Here is a 17,823-nt window from a genome sequence, read left to right on the forward strand (position 1 = left end):
CAATTATAGCTTTGTGAGGGGAAAAAATACCTGTGAAAATCTTTAAAGAAGTGGTTGTACTTTTACTGATAGCTTTGTATATGGCAGTAAGTTAAGTCCATAAAAACTTTTTTAAAGTTCACTTTCTTTCATCTTAACAAGCTTATAAATTCTTTCTACAAAGATATCAATTTGACCCTTTTTATATTGCAATATACTTGATTTAATCATAGTTTCAATAGCTAATAAATAACAGCCCCAGCAGCAGCTCTCTGAAAAAAAATCCTAGTGAGCGGCACTGACTATAAAAGTTGTATGTCAGGAAAACTGCCCGATCAATTTCATTTGGCCTTCCTCTAGCACCCCCTGAATTTATATGATGAATGAATAAGCACAGTGAGGGCAAGGTATGAGGTAGTATATCATTTCTCTGTTCTAAGCAGAAGAATTTAAACATTAAGATTGTTCTCACTTTTGAAACTGCTAAATATCTATCCTTTGTAAGATGCCTTAACTAGAAAATATAAAGCAAATGGTTTTCTCTTTCAGTAGAGGCTCTCTTCTAATTTGAATTCATGCATTCATTCACGTCATTGACACATTGGTGCTAATGATTAAGTTCACAATAGAAAAAAGGAAATACAAAATAAACATAATACAAAACTGGTTCAAAATTTCTGACCAAAGAACTACATAAGATTTTGACAAGAAATGAAATGATTCATGTGTGGGCTGTAATATTTGAAGCAAGTTATATTAATTTAAATTGGAGCAAGTTCTATTCATTAAAAAATGCATTTAGGAACAGCTAGATGCTCAATGAATAGAGATCCAGGCTGGAGTTGGGAGGTCCTGGGTTCAAATTTGACCTCAGACCCTGAGGAAGTCACTTATCCCCATTGCCTAGCCCTTACCACTCTTCTGCCTTGGAACCAATACTCAGTATTGATTTGAAGGTAGAAGATAAGGGTGTGTGTGTGTGTGTGTGTGTGTTTGTGTGTATACACATTATACACATTTCTACTGTATTAAAAAGTTTTTCAAACCAAAGCATCAATGAACCAAATGCTCAAGTCTGCCTTATACCTTTAATACTTCACTTAGGGTAGGAGGATGGAGGAGGCATTGGGTAGGGAAATTGTATAGAAATTTACCTAGAGCAATTAATGTAGGAAGCTATGTAGAACTGACAAGTATTAAAGAGATAATCACAAGAATTTATTAGCACCTACTATGTGCCAAGCGTTCTGATGCTCACTAGGGATACAAAAGGAAAAAGTCCAATCGTCCTTGACTTCAAAGAACTTACAGTTCTTTGGAAATAACATGTATATGTATAAAATCTATGTGTGCATCTGTGTATACTTACATGTATATGTGTGTGATTATATATGTACAAAATAAATTATAATTGGAGAGAGGCAAAGGGCTAGCAACTGGGAGGAACAGAGAAGGCTTTGAACAGAAGGCGACTCCTAAGCTGAGCCCTGAAGGAAGCTAGGAGGCTTAAGAGGCAGAGGTGAGGAGGGAGTACATTCCAAATAGATGAATCTTTAGGCGGAGATAATAATTGAAGAAAAAAATTAAGCAAAAATTATGTCTTCTCCCTAAATCACAGGAGATGACACAGCTTAATGTAATAAAGCAAATATATGTTATCAAGCAAGATTTTCCATTTAACAGTCATTTTCCAGAAAGAATGCCAAATTAATTTTACTTACCAGTACAAAGGATTATTTTTTTGTTATTCTCCAACTGATTTTTGTGGTGCCATTTGCTCTAGGAGCGGTGAATATTTTGAATGGTGAGCATGAATGGAAGTTTAAAGACCTTAGTTATTTCTTTAACTTTATAATTTAGCAAATCTAAACCTTCTATTTTTTATTTGCTCATCTCAAAGAAAAAGGTTTTTTAAAATAAAAAGTGCTCTATATATTATGTAAGATACATTACAGAGAAGTTTTACCTTCTCTCATTCTTTTTTTTCTGTTGAAAGAAATTAGCTTTTCCTTTTATTCTTCCCATTTTTTCTTTTTTTTTTCTTTCATGCTGGTTGGTCATCAGAAAACTCTTAGGTGCCTAAATAAAATCTTATATTGAAAAGAGGTGTTAGAGGTCATTTAAGTCGGCCCATACAAGGATCCCCTAGATAATGCTTCTGCTGGATGATCACATATCCTAGTCTTAAAGTAATTTCTTTAATAAGGAACTGTAACATGAGGCAGCTTACTCAATTTTTTTGATAGTTCTAATTATTTGAAAATTCTTTATATGGAACAAAAATCAACATTCTTGAAATTTCCACACCTGGGCACAATTCTGTCCTCTACATATGTACAATATAAGTTTATGCCTTCAAGTAGTTAGAGATAGTTATCATGTCTTTCATAAATCTTCCTTTTCCCAGGCTAATTAACCTTTGCTCCTCTAGCAATCTTTATGTGACATAGATTTGTGATGACACCAGTCTTATTTATTTTCTTTATTCTGTGCTTCAATTTTTCAAAATCTCTCTTAAAATATGGTGCCCCAAATTAAGTACAATATGCTCAGTTCCAGATGGGGTATGACCAGCATGGATTACAGTTGTAACTATCACCCATTCTACCTTGTATAAATACCATTCTTGTGTTAATGTAATCTAAGATGGCATTAATTGACAATTAAATGACAAATCACAGTGTTAATACATACTGAATTTGCAGTCAGTTAAAACATCTAAGCTTGTTTTTTACTTGAAATTCATTCTTAATTCAGATCCCTTTTAACTTTAGTTGTATAGATGATTCTTTGAACCCAAGTTCAAGACTTTACATTTAAACCTTTTTTTTTTAAACCCTTGTACTTCGGTGTATTGTCTCATAGGTGGAAGATTGGTAAGGGTGGGCAATGGGGGTCAAGTGACTTGCCCAGGGTCACACAGCTGGGAAGTGGCTGAGGCCGGTTTTGAACCTAGGACCTCCTGTCTCTAGGCCTGACTCTCACTCCACTGAGCTACCCAGCTGCTCCCTTTACATTTAAACCTATTAGATTTCATTTGATCTATTTAGTTGATCATTCCAACCTCATGATATTTTTTTAAAGTCCTTATTTTTCCCTTCAGTATCTCTCCCAATTTTGTCATCTGAAACATATCTTCTGAATCTTTATTTAGCTCTCTTAAAAATTGTTAAATGGGACTGAAACTTCATATACCAAGACTTAAAAAATTAATATTCTATTAATCAGTATTCCTTGGTACAGTCATTCAAGCAGCTCTGGATTTCTAGGTGACGTTTTTCTCTTACTTTTTTCTCCTAGACTGTCATTCTCCAAGATACAGAAAGAGAATATAGCTAATTCTTGGGAACTAACTCTTTTCTGAAGTAGCATATAGATTCAGAAACTCATTTATCATGCCTTTCATTTTAGAGCCTTTTCTATACTAATATACTTTATAATTACTGTTCAGAAAGAACCTTTCAGAAATATGGTGAGAGATTCCAGATCTATTAGATTTGGAGTATATTCAATGGATAGTTTTGATTGCAGAAAGCAGGCTAATTAAAATATGAAGTAAGAAAATTCTCCAAAGGAGGCTAAGAAAATTGACCCTTGATCAACTCATTTGAGTTTTAAGAATTTTAAAGTCAATGCTGGTAATTTATTTTGCACTTGAGAGCTTTCATTTGACACATGTTTGTCTCTATAGATAATTAGAAGTTCTAAAGAAGGGAAGTGTTTGGTTTTTTAAAGAAAAACTTTTTTAAAAAGTTCTGAAGAGTATCTAAAGTTAGCTTCAAAACCTATCTCAGTTTCTAATTTCATTCCTCCCAACCTTTGGATATGTTGAAGAACCTTAGAAGGCAGATCACATTTTTCCCATGTTAATCCATAATGATGATAGGCAAGATGGCATAGTGGATAAAGAGATGACCCAGGAGTCAAGAAAACTTGGGTTCAAGAGCCATTTCTGATACATTATACAGATTCTGGGACTTTAGGCAATTCAGTTAATTGCTCAGTGCTCCTGGCACCTCTGTAAGATCATATGTTAACAGTGGAGGTACAAATTCACGTTAATACAGAAAATTTCTCACCAAAAGTTCCCTGAACTACAGAAATCACTAGATATGTCCAGAATAAAATTTAAAAAGATGAGAGAGATTTTGTCAAATGTCTAACTGAAATCCAGATAAAGAATTTTGATTCCATATTATCTGCTAGCCTAAATCAGTAAGAACAAAACCAAAAAGCATATTGATGGAAGGAATTGAAAAAGAAACCAATTTAAGCCAATGTGATATGAACCCGTTCAAATTAATTCTCTGTTTTCTTTTCTAAGAATTCACTAGCCATTTATCCATTCTAGAGTTTTATAAGGTTAACATTATACTCATTGGTCTATAGTTTCTAGAATTTACCTTTCTTTTGGGGGGGGGTAGGAAGGTGGTGGTGGTAGATCTATCTCTAGTGTTTAACAATTTCTCTCAGTTTCCCTGATTCCTCAGAGATGAGATTATGATAGTAGAGGGATCCTATTTCCAGTTTTTTTCAGATTTCTCAGATGTAATTGTCAAGGTTTAAAGACATTCATTTGAAGGGAAGCAGCAGTGTGCATATTACCTCATCTCCTCCTTTGAGAGTTAATTTCTTCTGCCCTTTGCAATTTGAAGAGCATTCTCCTTGATAAAGAAGATGAAAGAAAATAGAAACTGCTTTCCTTCCCTTGCTTGTTAATATTATAACATCTGTCATAAATTCTAGGCTCATATCCTCCTCCTTTTACTTTTAACTATGAGTATAATAGAGTATAATAATTATCCTCATCAACACACACACAAAAAGAAAACTTGTTGATTTGTTCTTAGTGTTTTTCATAAGTTTTTGCTCTTTCTAGACCGTACCTTTCCTGACACTATTGTCATAGTTTCTTGCTATTACTTTGCATTTTTTCTTGGTCATTTGTTTTCTTATTCTGGCTGAAAACCACTCCATTTGACCAAGAGAGAGCTAGGATGAAGTTTCTTCCTGTAGGAAGAAATCCTGCCATCATAATCTCCCAGTACAGTTCTTACAATATTCTTTTATGTGACTCTTGAATATAAAAAGAATCAGGAGTCCTTCAGTATTCTAAAGCTTACCCTACAGCCCTGGAATAAAACATGGATCTATGTTATACATAAGTACTAGATAACAAACCCTGAAAAGATGACAAAGTCCTGAATGGGCTAGCAGTTAAGATAGAATAACAGTAATTTTAAGGAGGTCATGAGAAGTCATCTTAAAAAGAGCTATTTAATTGTAGGATTTGTGGAAAAAATAGGGATCACCATAGTAAATCTCAACAAAAATAGAATGTATTTCAAGGGAACCTAGAAAACATGTAGCAGTGCTAAAAGCTGCCATACTTGCTGTTCTTAGAAATCTATCTGGTGCTAAAAACTCATATACCACAGTTTCTATATCAAGGAAACATGCCTTTTGTGCTCTTCATTATAAAAATATTTAGTATTCTAAAAGTACCTGTTGTTAACAGTTGGTTTGACCATAGCCCAGATAAAATCTTTGCATCAATAGCTATTTGCATCATAATTTAAAGACCATGTCTGTGTTCATATTGGGTTTATATACTTGATGTTAGCACAAAATTATCATACGATTAGATGTTAAGACTCTAAAAGATTTATGGGATTCTATCCATCTTACAACGAATGGTGGGATGCCCTTTGGTCTTTTTTTTAATCTTATCTATTTTTTCCCCCTGTTCTCCCTTCTCTTTCCCTTCCCTTGTCCTTCTCCAACTCCTACCTAGACTTCTTTCAAAAAATCCAGTGGTGAACCCCAGGGTTGAAGTTTCTATAGTTGAAGTATATAATAATGAACTCTTTGACCTTCTGGCCAAAGACAGCTCTGGAACAATAGTTGGTGTGAAACGTGATGTAATCACAACCAAGGAAGGAAAGAGCAATGTGCCTCTGTTGGCCTATGAGTGAGTACAACATATATCCTCCTATTGGAAAGGTTTCTTCTTCTGCCAGGTAAGAAGGAAACATATGGCACAGTGAGAGTGGGAAGACCATCCAGATCAGCCATGGGGTGACAGGTGCCCTAGGAAGATTATTATTACTCCCCAATCTATAAAGTCATATCATCATGGTCAAAAAGGTCGAAGTACTTGGCTTCCAAAGCCAGCGATATTTGGGTTACTTAAGACACTATGCAGAGTATCTTTTCAGTGGAAGGGATTTGTTTTTCTTAAGTGACTATACAAGTTATACACTTTACATTTGGTCTTTATAAGTCAACTGATCCATGATGTTTTCTTTAAATGATGCATTGGAGTGGTAGCTGACTTTGTTATAGATATGTTTTTAAACAGTTTATGTAAATTGAGCAGATATAAAAGGAATCCTGTTAAAGAATTAGAGGAGCTTCTTATTTGAAAAGGTTCCTATGGCAATTGCCAGGTGGTTCAGTGGGTAGAGTTCTGAATTTGGAATCAGGAAAATCTGAGTTCAAATTCAGCTGCTGATATTTATTAGCTGCGTAACTTGGGGCAATTCACAGACTCTGTCTACCTCAGTTTTCTCCTTTATAAAATATGGATAATAATAGCACCTATCTCTCAGGGTTGTTATAAAGATAAAATAAAATACTTTAAAAACACATTGCAAACTTGAAAAATATATATCTATAAATGCTAGCTATTTATTATTATTATTATTACATAAAATAAGAAATGAAGAATTACTTTACTGAGCAAATAATTACTTAAAATTTATATATCTTATTCATCTAAATTTTCACCTAAAAGATTTGCTTGAAACAGAGGCAGGCCAATACTTGAAATCCAAGAGAGAAGGAAATTTTAAAATGTAGAAAAACGCAGAATGATACATTACACATATTCTCAAACTGAGCAGTAAGGATTTCTAAGTGTTAACATTGTCTATAAGCCCACTCACATTTGTAAGACTAACTCCTTTCAAGTTGTTCTCACTTTGGCCCTACACCCTTCTTAGGTTACTACAGTTTGCATCTTTGATAATGACTCTTGTTAAAGTCTAATAATAAATGCTAGAAAAATTATTACTAAAAATAACTAACTAAAGTAGATGAGAGAGAGAAAGTGTGTGTATGTGTGCGTGTGTGTGTGTGTGTGTGTGTGTGTGTGTGTGTGTGTGTGTGTGAGAGAGAGAGAGAGAGAGAGAGAGAGGTGAGCCAAAATCAATGAGATATTAATTGATAGGCAGAGAAGACAATGACAGTAGATTCAGATATGTAGCCATCATTTTCTGAGGGTCTTCAATAAATTTCTGTTAATCCTTCATTTGAATAGAAACTACTTTTTAAAGAAGTCCAGAATACCCTGTAGTCCCATGTGAAGGTAATATTTTTTGTGCAAACCACTGAGCAAAATCCAGATTATCCCCCCAAACTGGTTGCTAAAAATAAATACCACAGAGCAAGTAAAATCGCTTTGACTTTAATTATAAACGTGCTTTGTAACTGGGTTTTCAGACTTATTTTTTAAACAAACTAGCTAGTTTATATAATGGAATTCTGCTAAGCTGTATTGTGTATGAGAAGTTGGGAATAGGGGTAGATCTCTCTGCTTTGCCCCTGGCAAACTTAGAAGGGTGAGTTAACTGTAGAACACTTTATTTTCTTCAAAAGCTGTTACCTAATGATGATTCATCCTTCAGGCTTGTGGAAAGTCCTGCTGAATTTATGAAGCTTATCAATAAAAGTCTGCAACTCAGAGTGAGACACCCCACATTGGTTCATGCTGATTCTTCCCGCTCTCACTTGGTAGTTACAATTACTCTCACAATATCTGTCCCTTTCGATAGCTGTGGTAAGTAAAGTGAGCTATTTCTAAAATAATTTGCAGTTCATTGTTTCTCCTGGAAATCGTAGGTATTAATTAATGTTTGTTGAATCAAGTTGAAAAATGGAAGGTTTGTCCTTATCCCCTGTGACAGTGATCTCTATTGCATTACAGGCTCAGTCTCGTGGAGCCTTAAAAGGCTTTTGATCTGCCCCAGCATGCCCTTACTATATAGTCTTCTGTGGTATCTGGGTGCCCTTTTTCCTGATGGAATAAGGACTCTGCTCAGAGCTTATCCAGTTTTTTCTTTTTCTTTTTTTAAATCCTTACCTTCTATCCTAATAACAACTCTAAGACAGCAGAGCTAGGGCTAGACAAACAGGACTGAATGACTTGTCCAGGGCCACATAGTCAGGGAGTATCTGTGGGTCAGATTTGAACCCTGGTGCTCTATCAGATGAACCACCTAGCTTCCTCTGGGGGATTTTCAATACAAAGATTTTCATCTGCATAAGAGCAACAATTTAAGCCACTGGAGTTTCTTAATTCAGCATGAGAACATATATAGACAGATAAGACAGAAAAGTGGCTGAGATGTGAAAATGTAGAATAGGTGCGGGTGGTATTTTCTAAGAGTTAATTGTAAGAGGAAGAAGAACTTGAGGGGGATGACAGGGTTAAGTGAGGAGTTTTTAATAATGGACATGTTTCCATGCAGTTGGGAAGAAGCCAGTAAATGAAAAGAAATTGAATATTAGAAACTGGGATGGGATTGTTAAAGGGGAAGCCTGACTTTGGCATGGAAAATCACTTTTTCTGCTAAAATTGGAGCAAAGGAAAAGGGTAATGTTGAACCCAGTTAAGATTAAAATAACAATTTTTTTGTTCATTTGCCATGAACTCAGTCAGTTATATGACTTCTTTTAGCAGCATTCAGCATTAGGCAACATAAAAGTAGGAGAGAAAGGAGATAGTGGGGGAATAGAGGATGGTGGGGGGTGGGGAAGGGTTGGCAAGGGATGAGCCTATGTAAGTCAAGGAGAAAAGGATTGATCTGGTTTACTATAGCATTAAGACTTTGAAAGAAGGAAAGTAAGACCAGAGAAGGGACAATGGACTAGGAAATCAGTGAAGGAAGGAATGATCAAATAATTTCAGAGGATAAATTTTATGTTTAGGAAGGATGAGGCACAAGGAGAAATGGAATGATAGGAGGTTAGGATCAGATTAAGAAATTTTAAGGTTGTCTGAGTATTTGGTGAAGAGATCAAGGTTATGTGTGTTGCTGAGGTGAGTAAAAGTGAACATTGGAATTTAAAAGGTTGATGAATTGGGAAGGAAGGGTGCTTGCATCCAAGGTTACACAGAACACATTGGAAAGGAATTGGATAAACCCACATAAATCATCAGCATTCCTATATGTTTCTTACAAAACCCAGCTGCAAGAGTTACTCCAGTTAAGATAAAATACCTGGGAATCTACTTGCCAAGACAAATTCAGGAATTATACGAACATATGAACAAAACACTCTTCACACAAATAAAACTAGATCTAAATAACTAGAAAAACATCAATTGCTCATGGGTAGGACGAACTAATATAATAAAAATGACAATCCTACCTAAACCAATTTACTTATTCAGTGCTATACCTATATCAAACTATCAAAACACTTTTTTATAAAATTAGAAAAATTATTACAAAGTTAATCTGGAAGAACAAAAGATCAAGAATATCAAGGGAAATAACAACAACAACAAATAAAGGTTGGAGACCTAGCTTTACTAGATCTCAAACTATACTATAAAGCAGTGATCATCAAAACTCTATGGTACTGGCTTAGATAGAAGGGTGGATCAATGGAATAGACTTGGAGTAAATGACAGTAGCAAGATAGTGTTTGATAAACCCAAAGATCCCACCTTTTGGGACAATAACCCACTATTTGACAAAAACTGCTGGGAGAATTAGAAAACAGTCTGGGAGAAATTAGGCTTAGATCAACATCTTACACCATTTACCAAGATTAACTCAGAGTGGGTAAATGACTTAAATATAAAGAGGAAAATCATAAAAAAATTAGGTGAACATAGAATAGTGTATCTGTCAGATCTGTGGGAAAGGAAGGAATTTAAGGCCAAGCAAAACAGAGAGAACATTACAAAACATAAAATGAATAATTTTGATTTATTAAATTAAAAAGGTTTTGTACAAACAAAACCAATGCAACCAAAATTAGAAGGGAAACAACAAACTGGAAAAAAATTTATAACAAAAACCTCTGACAAAGTTCTCAGCTCTCAAATTTATAATGAGCTAAGTTAATTGTATTTAAAAAAGTGCCATTCCTCAATTGACAAACAGTCAGGGGACATGAAAAGGTGGTTTTCAGATAAAGAAATAAAAAATATCAATAAGCACATGAAAAAAAGTGTTCTAAATCTCTCGTGATTAGAGAAATAAAAATCTAAACAATGGTTAGTTACTGCTCCACACCTATATATGACAGCAAAGAAAGTAATAAATGTTGGTGGGGATGTGGCAAAATTGGGACATTAATGCATTTTTGGTGGAGTTGTAAATTAATTCAACCATTCTGGAAGGCAATTTGAAACTGTGCCCAAAGGGCTTTAAAAGACTGCCTGCAGGGGCAGCTGGGTAGCTCAGTGGAGTGAGAGTCAGGCCTAGAGACAGGAGGTCCTAGGTTCAAACCCGGCCTCAGCCACTTCCCAGCTGTGTGACCCTGGGCAAGCCACTTGACCCCCATTGGCCACCCTTACCACTCTTCTACCTAGGAGCCAATACACCGAAGTACAAGGGTTTTAAAAAAAAAAGACTGCCTGCCCTTTGATCTAGTCATACCACTGCTGGGTTTGTACCCCAAAGAAATAATAAGGAAAAAATACTTTTACAAAAATATTCATAGCTGCACTCTTTGTGGTGGCAAAAAATTGGAAAATGAGTGGGTGTCTCTTGATTGGGGAATAACTGAACAAATTGTGGTATATGATGGTGATGAAATACTATTGTGCTGAAAGGATTGATGATCTGGAGGCTTTCTACATGAGGACCTCAATGAACTGATGCAAGTGAAATGAGCAGAAGCAGGAGAACATTGTACACAGAAAGTAAAACATTGTGGAAAAAACCAATGTAATGGCCTTTGCTACTAATAGCAATGCAACAAGCCAGGACACTCCTAAAGGACTTATGTAAAAGAATGCTATCCACATTGAGAGAAAGAACTATGGGAGTAGAAATGCAAAAGCAAAACATATGACATTACTTATCACATGTACATATAGGTATGTGATTTAGGGTTTAGGCCTTAAAAATCACTCTATAGCAAAAATGAATAATATGGAAATAGGTATCAAGTCAACATTTGTGTTGGTTCTGGGAGGGGGGAGGAAGGACGGGAGGCAAAGAAAATGAATCTTGTAAACATGAAAAATATTTTACAAACAAATAAATAAATACAATTTTAAAATAAAATTTACAAAAAGGAAAGGAAAGGGATTGGGATGGGCACTAGATTACCACAGTTGAACCTCTTCAGATTCCTTAGAATCTTACCTGGCCATTTACTTCTGTACTCTTCCAATAATGAGCCATGACTCTCACAAGTTATGAGCCAACTTGCTCCCATGTTGTGAAAATAGGTTGTACAAATCAATATGTGTTGATGGAGGGAATAATCTCACCAATAAAGTCACAGATCAATCAGAGAATCCATGAAAACCAATATTCCAAGAAGCCCAAAAAGAAAACCTATATAGACATCATATAGGAGACACTAATGCAAGAAAAGAATACAGACAGGATAGAACTTAGAGGTCATCAAGTCCAATCCCCACATTTTTGCAAGTAGCGAAATTCAGGCCTAAATGGGGTTAAATGACTTTCTTGAGGCCATAGCAGAGCCAGATAAAATCCAGGTCCTTTTAATTCCCCCCCTTTTTTTTAACCTCTTTCAATCCACCTTGCATAGCTCTACTTATTTGGACTCTCCTTTATCCTTGATAGCTTTCCTTCTATCATAGAGGAAGATTGCCACATCTGCAATTGGTCCAGCCATGACAGCTGGTGTATTAACAAGCATTTTTCCAGAGCCAGAACACCTGGGATTAAGTTCTTGTTTTACCACTTAACCAGTTTATGTGCTCTTGGGTAACTCAAATGCTGTGAGCCTTCATTTCCTTATCTACAAGAATACGCATACTGGGCAGAGCCCAGAAAGCAGAGTATCAGGAAAAAGTACAGTGAATGTTCCTCCAAAACTCCTTCAAATAGATCTAGATAATGAACCAGAATGAATCTTGATTGAGAAATCCAAGAAGAAATCACAGTGAGTCGTTTATCCAGCCCTGATTGGCATAGAGAGACAGAAAAATCTAAAGATTCTGGGTATGAGGTCTAGCCAGGAGTTTGGTGCATTTTTAGTACCCAAGGGGAAGATGAGGTCCTTGACCCATATGGATCACTACAACTTTATGCAAGACACAAGGCTAGATTCCAACTGAAGATTTTTTTACCTACTAACTAGTTCTGAGTCACAGATCCAGGGAGGACAGATGAGGGGGCCTGAATCTAGAGGTTCCTTGAAATTCAAACACAAGAGTTAAAAGAAATATTAAAAAGTTAAACCCAAATGAATGTTCATAAAGGACTAAAACAAGGATAAATTTTTTACATTCTAGAATGGGGAGAGGATACATCTGTCTCCTCAGAACTCTATTTTTTCTATCAGTCAGCAAAAATCTTTTTCTCTCTTCCTTCTCCCAATAGTGAATGAAAGCACTACTCATACAAACATGTATAGTCAAGGAGAATAAGTTTTTGCATTGGCCATGTCCAAAAGAAATATGCACATATATGTGTTTGTGTAATGCATACATACATGCATATATATGTATCTGTATTTTCTTATTGTACAATAGTATTCCCTCATGTTTATATTCTGTAACAAGTTAAGCCATTTTCCAATGATCACCCCCTCAGATTTCAATTCTTTGCCACTTCAGAAAGAGCTTTCATTTTTATATATCCTTACAGTTGGTTTTGCTTGGAACTAATTCTCTTAATCTTCTTCCCCCGCCCTTTCCAATTCTTTCTCCCTTTCCGTTATTCCCTTTTGAATGAATGAATATACTGCTCCTTGTACTACCTACATCAGTTAGTTTTTGTGAGTAAAATGGTTTGTAAACTATATAAAGTGCTATAAAAATGGGCAATTTTAATCTCCTCCTGCTTTTTTTTAAAGGCCTTGTTCCATTATTTTCCCTTGGTCTCTTGAATCAACACACTCTCTAGTGCTTATGTTCTGTCTATAAACATACTACATGATATCTTTAAAAACAAACAAAAGGCTTTGACTCTCTTGCCTGCTTGACCAATATCTTTTTACTGCCAAGGTTCTCAAGAGTAAAGTGCCTCTATCATCTTATTGCCTCCCCTCAGAATCTTGAAAGTAGAAGAGAGCTCAGAGATCAACTAGTCCAAATTGTACTTGAACAGGATACCTTCCTATCATAGCCAGCAAGAAGCCATCCAGCATTTGCTAGTGAAACCTACTACCTTCCAAGGCAGCCCATTCCAATTTTGAATAAATCTAATTGTTAGAAATATTTTATCTAATTTTTAAAACTTAATTTTATTTTTTCAATTGTCAGTTTCTTTCCTTCTTATCCCATTGCTTCTCACTGAAAAAAGCAAGAAAAGCAAAACTCTCACAACAAATACTCAGCCAAACAAAATCAATTTTCACATGGGTCATAGCCAAAAAAATATGTATATTCCATTTTGTACCCCCAAGTCCATTACCAGTCAGTAGGCAGGTAGCATATTTCACCATGAATCCCATGGAATGGTGATTGATCATTGCATCAATCAGAATTCTGAAATCTTCCAAAGTTGTTGGTCTTTATAATGTAGCTATTATTATATTAATTATTCTAATTTTTCTCATTTTAGTCTGTATGCTTTTACAAAAGTCTTCCCAGGTTCTAAAATCACTTCATTTGTCATTTCTTACAGCACAATGGTATTCCCTTCTATTTATAAACTATCATTTGTTCTGCAATTCCCCAGTTGCTTCTCACCCTGCCTATCTATCTCTTTTCTTGACCGTCCTCTCTAAATAGACATCTTCTCCAAAGTTCTACCCTAATGTGTCACTTTCCTTCTCATGAGGCTGCAGTGGATTTCTTTTGTCTCTAGGATAAAACACTCTCTTCTCAGTGTGGCATGGACTACCTTGGACAACCTGGATCCATCATTTTGGTACAGCTTTATTTCACATAACTCCCTCTCACAAAGTTCTGCATTCCACTTAACCTGGTCCATTTGCCATTCCCCATCTATAACATTCCATCTCCCACCTTGCTCATGCAATGATCTCCCTCCTGACTTTCACCTCTTGGAATTCCTGGCTTCTTGTACGGCTCAGTTTATGGATACTCCCGACACAAGGTCTTGCCTGAAGCTCCCCAAATACTGCTTTCCCTCTTCTGATACCCAAATTACGTTGTATTTACTTTGCATATATTTCATGTAGACTTACAGTGAAGAATGATATTGAGAGAAGGGGTTGTTCTTGTTTGTTTGTGTCTTAATGCCTTGCAAATAATAAGTGTTTAATAAATGCTAAATTGAACTTAATTGAGTTGTTTGTATAGAGGGGCAGGGCACACCCAGCAGGTGATGAGATTGGGTGGCCTGTGAAAGGGCCAGAAACTTATGACTAATTACATGGGAAAAGACTTGACAAAACCACAGCCAGGGATTATGTTTTCCATGAAAAAAAAATGCTACTGGTAAGAGAAAATGCTCATGGAAAATGAAATTTCTTGTGATTATATTTANCCCCCCCTACCCATGCGCATTTCCACTAGTTTTGTCATGTGTCCTTGATCAAGACCAATTTCCAAATTGTTGGTAGTTGCATTAGTGTGGTAGTTTCGAGTCTACACCCTCAATCATGTCCACCCCGACCCATGTGTTCATGCATAGAGCCCATATTATAAAGGAACACTTGGTTTTAATTGCCAAGACTTTTAGCTGGTGGCTATATAGCTCATTATAGGAAAGTTAATGGATTGTTTTAATATACTCTCCATGTGAAACAACACTAAATAAAATTACAGAGGATCTTTCCTGTGAAATCTTTATTCTGATTTTTTTGATACAGTTTTTCAATGATACTCTGTGGTATTTAGTCCCATCTCCTCCTCCCCCCCCAAAACCCCTTAAATTCAAAAGGCAAGTAAGAATGGAATGTGGCTTTGGTTTCCCTTAGGTATGTCTGGAGTGACAGGGAGTGTCCTGAGGGAGACCTCGTTTATAAATCGAAGCTTAGCAGCCCTAGCAGATGTTCTAGGTGCCCTGTCAGAGCACCGTGGTCACATTCCTTATCGCAACAGCAAACTCACCCACCTCCTACAGGATTCCATAGGTAACTCTCTTTCTCTCCTCATGCCTCCTAGTCTTTGATTTTTTCATTCTGTACCAGAAGGCTATTCTGGAAGTACTCAGTGGAGTCTCTGCCAACCATGTAAGACCAAAGTCATATTTTCATCATGCTTAGTGATCACACTGATCCTGGGTCTACTTTTCCCCTTGAATGATCTCCCCCCATGCATTGGAGGGATCCTAGATTTAGAGCTGGAAAGAGACCTCAAAAATCATCTAGTCTAACCCTCTCATTTTATAGATGAGGAAACTGAGCCCCAGAGAAGTTAAATGTTTTGCCCACAGTAATTCCTTTAGTAAGAAGGAGAGCTGGACTTTGAGTCCCTCTGACTCCAAATTCTAACATGCTCTCTCTCTCTCTCTCTCTCTCTCTCTCTCTCTCTCTCTCTCTCTCTTTCACACACACACACACACACACACACACACACACATTTATTCTTCAAGGGAGGAAGAAGAAAAAATAAGCATGTATTAAATGTTTACCATGTGCCAGATAAAGCCAAGGTCATCTCCTCATCCCAAGCCATCACCCGTCCATCCTGACTTTTGTCTTGCCACTAGACTTTGATGACTCTGGAAAAAAGAGTGAAGTGTACAACTTTGTGCAACTTTGCCTCGCTTAATCTAATTTATGCATGAGTCGAAAGATCACCACTGATGTCACTCATACTCTTTCAATACAAAGGACAACAATCAACCATGTGCTAAATACTTTTAAAATATCTCATTTAATCCTCATGATAACCCTGGGAGGCAGGTGCTATTATAATTCCCATTTTTCTGTTGAGGAGACTGAGGCAGATGGAGGTTAAATGATTAGCCTAGTGTCACACAGCTAATACATGTCTAAGGCTAGATTTGAATTCAGGTCTTCCTGACTCCATTCAAACACTCTACTCAATGCACCACCTAGCTGTTTCCCATGTCTCAGTATTCACCTCCTCCATCAATCCTTCCCTTGCTACATTTTTAATCTTTCCTTCTTTCAACTCTCATGGCACACATAATTTGGTCTGCACAATTAAGCGCTTAATTTTAAATCATCTTATATTGGTTACTAATTATTTCCTAGCTGGGTTTCTTGTACCCTCAAATGGATTAAAAGTGCTTAAAGAGAAAGACTGTGTCTTCTCCATTGTCCATGGTGGTAGGCCCATATGAGAAACTTAATGGCCACTGATTGAATCTCACACTTGTAGGTAAGAAGGTTGAGTCCTCCATACTTAGTGAGCATGGCACACCAATCTGTGGCATTCTAAGAAACTGTTGACTGCACTCTGCCATCTCACCCTACATGAGTTATGTTCCTCCTTTTCTTTCTTTTTTCTCCTTCCCTCTTAAACTATCCTTTTCCCTTCTCCTCCCTCTTTCCTCTGCATTCATTAGGCCTGCCCCAAAAAGTTATATGTGTAAAGCAGAGAATTGCTTTATAGACTCTCCCCCTTACCTCCAGTTGGAAGAGGGAGGCAAAGAGGGAAAGGATGTCCCTCTCTCCCCACAGTCCAGCAGAAAGTTTCCATGAAAAGAAACATTCAAGGGAGAGGCTAAAAGAACACAATAAATGAAGGAATACACATGAAAATGCTTCGAAGCTAAAAACACTATCCACAGAAGGTGACAGGATTGTTGTTATTCTCATCATCATTATTGATAGGCAAATTCTTCCTCACATACAAGTGCTCAACTCAAGCTTGTAGATGAAGGTCACTGGCTCACCAGGAGTGAAGAAGACACAGGGGAGAAGGATGGAGAAAGGAGTCAGATCATTTATTCTGCTTCCTTCTGGCCATCAATCCTTGTTCTGTGTGCTCTGATAGTCTTAGGAGGCCCTATGAGGCAGCTGAGCAGGAGGGAAAAGATAGGAAGTGTTTTTCTATAGAATGCAGAATCTTGCTGACCCAGAAGGCCGAGGAGAGTGAAGAGTCAGAAAGCTGGGAACAGCTTCCCCTGTCTTGTATTTTCTTAATTGGATAAGCAATTATTTTCTCCCTCTTTGTGTGTGCATATGTATGTGTGTGTGTTTACTTGTTTGTTTGTTTTTTATTAAAAGGGGGTGATGCGAAGTTATTGGTGCTGCTCTGTGTGTCCCCCTGCCAGAAGTATTTGGCAGAAACACTGCAGTCCCTGGGGTTTGGAAGTCGGGCCCGACAAGTTCAGAGAGTCCAAGCCAAGAGAAGAAATCTGCTTGTGTCAGGCAAATCCAAATGAGAGAGAAGATTTTAATGGATTAAAACTATTAATGAGTTCCTTCCTCATCCTGAAATGTATCTTCTTGTCAGAGAGCCAGGCTTTAAAGAGTAAGCTGCCAGAAAAAAAATAAACTCTTTTCATTTGGACTTCATAAACATGGTTTTATTCCAAGAGAGGAGTAATAAACACTGACAAGAGCTCCCAAACAGTATCGGTAACAAATCATCAAAGAAGCCAGAAGTTCCAGGATTTGAGATAGGGACAGGAGTTGGAAGGGGTAATGAGATATTTTATCAGATTGATCATTTGCTGGATCACCATGGTGCAATTGATAGAACAGGGGAAAGGAAAGGAATTGTAACTGAAAAGA

General features: G+C 36.7%; 1 protein-coding gene across 1 annotated transcript in view; it reads left to right on the forward strand.

Annotated features, from left to right (window-relative positions):
* KIF25 (kinesin family member 25) overlaps positions 1–17,471 on the forward strand; it is a 105,395-nt gene extending 87,924 nt beyond the window's left edge. The window contains exons 4-7 of the mRNA XM_044675482.1: positions 5,774–5,950; positions 7,668–7,819; positions 15,091–15,246; positions 17,314–17,471. Of these exons, the coding sequence (XP_044531417.1) occupies positions 5,774–5,950; positions 7,668–7,819; positions 15,091–15,246; positions 17,314–17,471 (643 nt within the window). The remainder of the gene's footprint in view (positions 1–5,773; positions 5,951–7,667; positions 7,820–15,090; positions 15,247–17,313) is intronic.
* The last annotated feature ends 352 nt before the right edge of the window (positions 17,472–17,823 follow it).

Source organism: Gracilinanus agilis, chromosome 4, assembly GCF_016433145.1.
Source record: "Gracilinanus agilis isolate LMUSP501 chromosome 4, AgileGrace, whole genome shotgun sequence".
Lineage (NCBI taxonomy): Eukaryota > Metazoa > Chordata > Mammalia > Didelphimorphia > Didelphidae > Gracilinanus > Gracilinanus agilis.